Consider the following 7,376-nt stretch of genomic DNA (forward strand, 5'->3'; position numbering starts at 1 on the left):
ACCTGAAAATTCGATTTGATATTGAGTCCGAAATACAGAAGCGAACACAAAAGAATACGTCATTAGAGATTAAGACAATAAAAGAACTATGAATGATGTCGACGAGGCTCGAACACGAATGCGACTGCGAAAGTTAAGGATACATAGTCACAACAGACGTGAATGCACAAATAAAAGAGTAAAATGGTCATAAAAGTGGACGGAATTAACATCCAACGAGGTCACGAACACACCTACTGAATAATAACATACAACAATTAACCCTAAACTATCCATGGAAGATCACAAAGTGGGGCCTACATGGCCCAAAGATCATGAACTGGAAGCAGGAGTTTCAGCAAATCGAAACACCCCACACGTTGACGGAAATGGTTAACTCGGTCGACGTGAAGTCTTATATGTTGACCAAAAACTGGAAGTCTAGAAAATGCTCTATGTGCGACAATGAAACGGAGGGTGAAGTGATATTTTTTAGATCACAAAGTGGGGCCGATTTGGTCGGTGTAGTTGGGCCTCAGTTAAATCACCTTGAATGTACTAAAGTTTATTAAAAGGGCGGTATGGTCATTTGGTTTAAAAGGGCAGTTTGGTCAGATTTAAGTTGAATATTTTTCTCCTGTTAGTTTTAGATGGCAATTAACGGAATGTGGATAATGTGATATATTTTAGAAAAGATTAGGAGGTTGTATGATAGTTCCTTTAGTTGAAGGGGTTATATGACTGCTTTTGTAAATAAGAGGGGAGTTTTAAGATTTTATACATTGACGGTATTGATAAAAAATATATAAAAATTCTCATTCCATTCTCTCCAACCAAACAAAAAATAAGAGACACTTTTGAATTTCCCATTTATCCCTTCCTCTATCTCTTCCATCCATATTTCAATTCTTCCAACCAAACAAAGCATTAGGATACAACAATCTTGTGTTATCTAAAAGAAAGCTTTAGGGTACAAATATCGTGTGTTATCTGCTCCTTCTTGGTGCAATTTATCTCTCTTCATATCTCTCTCATACTATAAACAATGGTTTCAGCAAGTATTGTGTGTTCTTTACTCCTTATTCTAGAAAATTTTTTCATTCTTCGTTTCTATAAACAATGGTTGTCGGTCCTCTCTCTTGGTATGACGATATAACTTCATCTCTCCAGGGTTTCAAACTCATCAATGAAACCAATGGCAATTTTCACCACTTTCTCAAAAGCCTCCTCATTCATCAACAGACCTTTCCCTCTCCTCCACCCGAAATGTATGAGCAATGTCCCTGAAAACACCGTCTACGGCGGGCCAAAGCCCCAGAACCCTAACCAGAGAGTGACCCTAACCAATTTAAGGCAAAAGCACCGCAAGGGCGAGCCTATAACCGTCATGACCGCGTATGACTACTCGTCCGCGGTCCATCTCGACACTGCCGGAATCGATGTGTGCGTCGTAGGCGACTCCGCCTCCATGGTGGTCCATGGCCATGACACCACCTTGCCCATAACATTAGATGAGATGCTCGTGCATTGTCGCGCGGTGGCTTGTGGAGCCAGGAGGCCTCTGCTTGTTGGGGACCTTCCATTCGGAACATACGAGTCGAGCACTCGTCAGGTAATGATTAATTGTGTTTGTTTGATTAGAAAATGGAGGGATAGTAAAAAGAAATATAGTTTGTTTTTGGGCATTGTTTGTGAAAAATGCAAAAAACTGACTGCTAGAAACAAAACAAGCAAACGTGGACTATTTTCTGTATTGTTTTAAAAGTAGAACTTGCATTGACTTTTGCTGACGGGAATTGTATGTATGAAATGCAGGCCTGGTTTGAATCAGTTTTCTTATAACAGTTTTTTGTATTTAAAAAAACTGCAAATCAACTATATGCTAGACCCTTTTTGTTTACTATTTTTTGAAAATTCGGTTTTAAAAAATTCGTTTTTACATAACTCTCTTACAATTATATGAAAACAGTTTCTATTTTAGAGAACTGAACCACTAAATAAATTATAGTGCATTTTGGAATTTAAAATTGGTTTCGAAAATGAAATTTGATTTGATGTTTTACTCAAAAAAGCATGGATAGTAAATGGTGTTTGTTCTTTTAGTTTCCTTGGTCTCAAAAAAAAAAAAAAAAAAAAATTGAAGCAAAAAAAAGATATTGAATTTCTTTAGTTATCTCGGTCTTAAATAACGGTAATACGTACTTTTTAGATGTTTATTTTCCTTCTACATTTTATTGGCAACCAAACGGAGCATTGTTGAATTGATTGAAAGGCGTGTGTTTTGGTGTTGAAATTGGGCTTGAATGTGTCATGGTTGGTGATGCTGCAGTTTTGATTATGCGCAGGCGGTTGATACAGCAATTAGGGTTTTGAAGGAAGGAGGAATGAATGCTATTAAATTGGAAGGAGGGTCTCCTTCTAGAATTGCAGCAGCGAAAGCTATTGTTGAGGCTGGAATTGCAGTTATGGGGCACGTTGGACTTACTCCTCAGGCAATTAGTGTTCTTGGTGGGTTTAGGCCTCAAGGGAGAAATGTTGCCAGTGCTGTCCAGGTCTCTCTTCACACAAATCCGGACTTTTACCCGATAGGTGTGGCTCACGGGCTGTTGCACTTATCAGGGATGGTTTACGTGGCAGCAGCTACAAGGCCAAAGGGCTGCTATTTGCGAAGGCTCCCACGTCGTCAAAAAAAAAAAAAAAAAAAAAAACACACATACATAGATAGGAAAATATAAGCACAGTACTCATGAACTCCCTGTGTTTTTTTTATAGGATTTTGTTAAATTAGATTTCTTTTTGCAGGTTGTGGAAGCTGCCCTAGCCTTGCAGGAAGCTGGGTGTTTTTCTGTCATTCTGGAGTGTGTCCCTGCACCTGTGGCTGCGGCTGCAACATCTGCTCTTCAAATTCCCACAATTGGCGTTGGAGCTGGGCCTTTCTGCAGTGGGCAGGTTAGGGGATTCTCTAGCTTGCATCATTCAAATTTATCAACACAAATGGATTAGATTTGTGTGTAGGTTTCTTCATGTTGCTATAAATAGATGGTAGTGTAATTGGGTTTGTGCTTTATTTTGCAATTACTGATTTTGTGATGTCATATCCTCTAGTTCTTGTTTTGATTCAGGGTTACAGTGATGTTTGAATTCAAGACCATCTTAACAAATTAACAACCATTTACTACAAAGGCTTAGGCTGTAAAAGAGGGTGCAACTTTAATATTTAAATCCTTCAACAATCTCTATATACCTTATATAATTCACATTGCTTCTAGAGTGTAGGATAGTTTTATTGATTTTTTCTCTCATTTAATATTTTTTAATAATTAGGTTTCTTATTTATTTTTTTAATTTTTTTGGATAATTTTTAGAAAAAGTTAGTGTTTTGAGCAACCAATAGGTTTCTTATGTTATTAGGGTTTTTTTTAGTTTCTTTTGGGTTTCTTCATTATAAAAACATGTACTCAAGGCATAATTCATAAGTTGATTAATAATACATGCATTAAGATTGACTTTTTGGATTATAAGTTGTTCTTTTGTTCGTTATTGAACGTTCCGCTCCATCACTTGTCAATATCATTTTAATGTTTTAACTCATACCATCATGCCTGCCTGTTCTCCTCACTTTTATTAGAAAAAGAGGATGGTTAACTGAATTTCTGATATAGCTGGTTAGACTTTCTGTATTGAGAACTTCCATTTGTTTTTGCAGGCCTTGGTTTACCATGATATACTGGGAATGTTGCAGCATCCACGTCATGCCAAGGTTAATTCCACTAATTCCAGTTTTCGACTCTGGCTTGATGATCTTCACTTTTTTTTTTTTTTTTTTTTTTTTTCACTAACCGGGGTGTTTGGGGGTTTGCCCCGACTAATTCACAAAACCCTTGCAAAGTAACCCCTCCACTAAAGCTCGGATTATGTCCTGAGTCATAACTCCTAAAAGAATTGATTGCACTCGAGAAGATTCGAACTTGAGACTTAATGAGTCTTAGGGCTTCACCATTGGAGCCAACCCCTTGGGGTTTCTTCACTTCTTTTATGGACTGGTTTCTTCACCCTTTTGCAGGTTACTCCAAAGTTCGTTAAGCAGTATGCACATGTTGGAGAAGTCATCAACAAAGCTCTTTTGGAGTACAAGGAAGAGGTCATAAATGGTTCATTCCCTGGTCCTATCCACAGCCCGTATAAAATTAATGCTGCCGATGTAAATAGTTTCTTGAATGAGTTACAAAAGTTGGGATTGGACAAGGCAGCCTCTGCAGCTGCTGCAGCAGCTGATAATATTTAGACAGCTGAATCTTCTAATGGAGGAAGCCCAACAGGTGACTAAACATGTGCCAGCACGAGCCTGATCAAATTGAGCACTTGCTCTTGTTGTTGAGTGAGTTTTTTTTTTTTTTTTTTTTTTTTTTCAGATGCGGCCAAGTCTAACTCATAGAAAGTAGGGCTGACAAGCTCACTTTCTTCATGCCTTTTAGATTCCTTTCTCATTAGTATATTTTAATATATTTTTAATAAAATACAAGAGTATTATAAAAAAAGGAGGGGATGTTTGCACGGATCAAAATCCTCTCCAGCTTAACAGGGAATATGTCCTAGTCTGTGAGTGATATGTGGACACCATTTTGCCACGTTAGTTAGTCAAAAGAAGTAAATCAATTTTTACTGAAGATGTATTAGTGTATACATACAAAGTTTGCCATGTTACTTAGTCAAAAGAGACAAAAGAGAGTAAGTCAGTTTTTAGTGCATGTATATAAAATCTATACATTCCAATTTTCTTCTTAATAACATCCCAATATTTTCCTAATGTACATTCCAATATTTTCTTAGACTAGGGTCTACTATCCATCTATTTCTCTAATTAAGAAAATGTTTGGACGTTGGTCTTGCATCACAATATTTTTCTAACGTACATCCTAACTTTTTTCTTACTAGTATCACAACATTTTTTTAACGTATATCTCAAAAAAGATAAAGTAAAGAATACTGTGATGTTGGTAAAGAGAAAACTGGGATGTTGGTGAGAGGAAAGGTGGGATGTAGGTAAGTCAGTTTTTAGTGTAAATATACAAAGTCTATACATCCCAACTTTCTCCTTAACAACATCCCAATATTTTTCAAATTTCTCTTTACTATCATCCCAACATTTTTCTAACGTATATTCCAAACAAGATAAAGCAATGAATCGTGTAATGTTGGTAAGGAAAAAGTTGGGATGTTGGTAAGGGAAAAGTTGAGATGTAGCTTAGGTTAGGAAAATATTGTGATATACAATTTATACTAAGATATGTTTATTTATATATTTGTACAATAAGTGGGATGTTAGTAAGAAGAAAGTTGGGATGTAGGTTAGGGAAATATTGTGATATTCAAGAAGTTGTAGGTTAGGGAAATGTTTGTATAGAGAGAGAAAAATAAGAGCAAAAAGTTGGTCCTGATTTTGATTTGGTCTCGTATGTATGTGTATATGTATATACAAAAATTTTGCTTTTTTAATTTTTAACTTTTACGATTTTAACTCACTGGCTGATGGAGAGGATTTTGAGCCATGTTTGCACTCCCCTTTTCTGCTTTGCATTCCAATCTTAAAAAAGAAGAAAAAAGAATGACCCTTTCAACCATAACTTAACAAGTAACTGATTTTTTTTAATATTAAATCTCCCACTTTTAACCCTAACTTATATATATATATATATATATTGTTAGGAAAAGAAAAAAGTACTAGAAGACGTAAAGAAGGTGAAAAGAAAAAATTATAGTGAAAAAGGTAGTTAAGGTATTGTTAAATAAGGAATGACTCTTTAATGAGTGTTTAGGAACCATTTTGTCATTTTGTTTAAAATAAAAAGAAAATGGAGTGTAATCTTAGAAAAGGGGAGTGTCAATATCCCCTTGGTTCCCTTAATAGGGATAATCGCATACGGATATATCGCACTCCCATGTTCTACTATTGCACTCCAATCTAAAAGTAAAAGACAGTACTTTACCCCCAACTTTATAAGTGATTTTTTTTCAAATACTATAGTTTCAGATATGGAATGATCTTTTCATCTCTCCCTGTCTCTCTTCAATCTTTGACGTATTCGGTTTCCCGTGCTTCTTAACCCCCTCTCTTTCGCTTGCACTTCCAACATCTCCCAACTCTCTTTCTCTACTTTCTCTTGTTTATCTCCTCTTAGATTTTGATATTAATCTTTGTAAGTAAGAATGAAAGATCTCACAAATAAAGAAATGAATGAGTTGAATAAAGTAATTGATCTTGTTAATACATGAAGCATGGAAGACCTATCAAGACTCCATGAATCATTCAACTCATTCGAGACTAATAGTGATGGTAATTTTTTCTTTTATTTTTATTTTCATGTTGTATGCTTTGAGTTTTGTTTTGGATTTTTCTTCCTTTTGTGATTTTTAGGAATTAACTTGAAATATTTGTGAATCTTGAAGTTTTCCTTATTGATGGGAAAATAGAGCTGATTATGACTTGAGTAAGAGAGCTCCATACACACAATAGCATAATTTTATTCTTCTTTTGACTTGCTATCAAGGTTTTTTCTTTTATCACACTTTTGGGTAAATTCAAAAAGTTTGGAAAAGTATTTATTTTGCTGCTTCTTGAACCCCTTTAAGCCTTGTATCAATTCATTCTATTTCTAATCCATCTTATGTCTGTTAAATAAATTTTCTCTTTTTCAAGACCAAAAAAAAAAAAAAAGGTACTAGAGAGAAAGTAAGAAGGTATTAAAGTTTATAGTATTAAGGGTAGTTATGATATTATAAAATAAGGAATGATGCATTAATAAATTTTGAGGCAAACTTGTATTTTTTTCTATTTACTGAAAATAAAAAAGAAGAAGAAGGAAAGTGGTGTGCAAATATGCCTTCCTTTATCAATATAGCTACCATAACAATTTGTCCCCTTAAATTTTACCTCCAGCCAATTTCTTTCCATATTGTGATGCATATGATTGATACTATTTTATTAATCCTGAAAGTACCCTCTAATATGACCGTCATATCCCATCTTCCTATAAAAAGGCTTTTGCATTCCTTTATTCCACTCAAACATTTTTTTGTTACATTTGGATATGCTCTCTATGCTCTCCCTCCAAGGTCGGTTTATATATATATATATATATATATATATATATATATATATATATTTGTGTATTTGATTATAGTAAGTTGTAATATATATAAATTATTGTTGGACCATATATATATGTTCATGTATATTTCCTTTATTTCTGGCTTTTCTAGCTACTAAAAGAGTTTTGGGAACTAGACTGTATCAAATGGTCTGTAATGTAATACAATATAGTTGAGGATATAATACAACCATGAAAGGTACGTAGTCAAAGCCCCCCTTACATATGATTTGAATTTGGCCTCAAAGC

The 7,376-nt window shown here is 34.8% G+C and overlaps 1 protein-coding gene across 1 annotated transcript; it reads left to right on the top strand.

Moving 5' to 3' along the window:
* The first annotated feature begins 1,174 nt into the window (after positions 1 to 1,174).
* Positions 1,175 to 4,496, top strand: LOC132298742 (3-methyl-2-oxobutanoate hydroxymethyltransferase 1, mitochondrial-like). Its single transcript, XM_059795115.1, has 5 exons — positions 1,175 to 1,591; positions 2,325 to 2,531; positions 2,782 to 2,928; positions 3,686 to 3,739; positions 4,043 to 4,496. The coding sequence occupies exons 1-5, from the start codon at positions 1,175 to 1,177 to the stop codon at positions 4,262 to 4,264; spliced, it is 1,047 nt and encodes a 348-aa protein (XP_059651098.1). The 3' UTR covers positions 4,265 to 4,496.
* Positions 4,497 to 7,376: the final 2,880 nt, after the last annotated feature.

This window comes from Cornus florida, unplaced genomic scaffold, assembly GCF_030987335.1.
Source record: "Cornus florida cultivar Cherokee Brave unplaced genomic scaffold, ASM3098733v1 CherokeeBrave_3.0.0_Hap2_Chr03, whole genome shotgun sequence".
Classification (NCBI taxonomy): Eukaryota; Viridiplantae; Streptophyta; class Magnoliopsida; order Cornales; family Cornaceae; genus Cornus; species Cornus florida.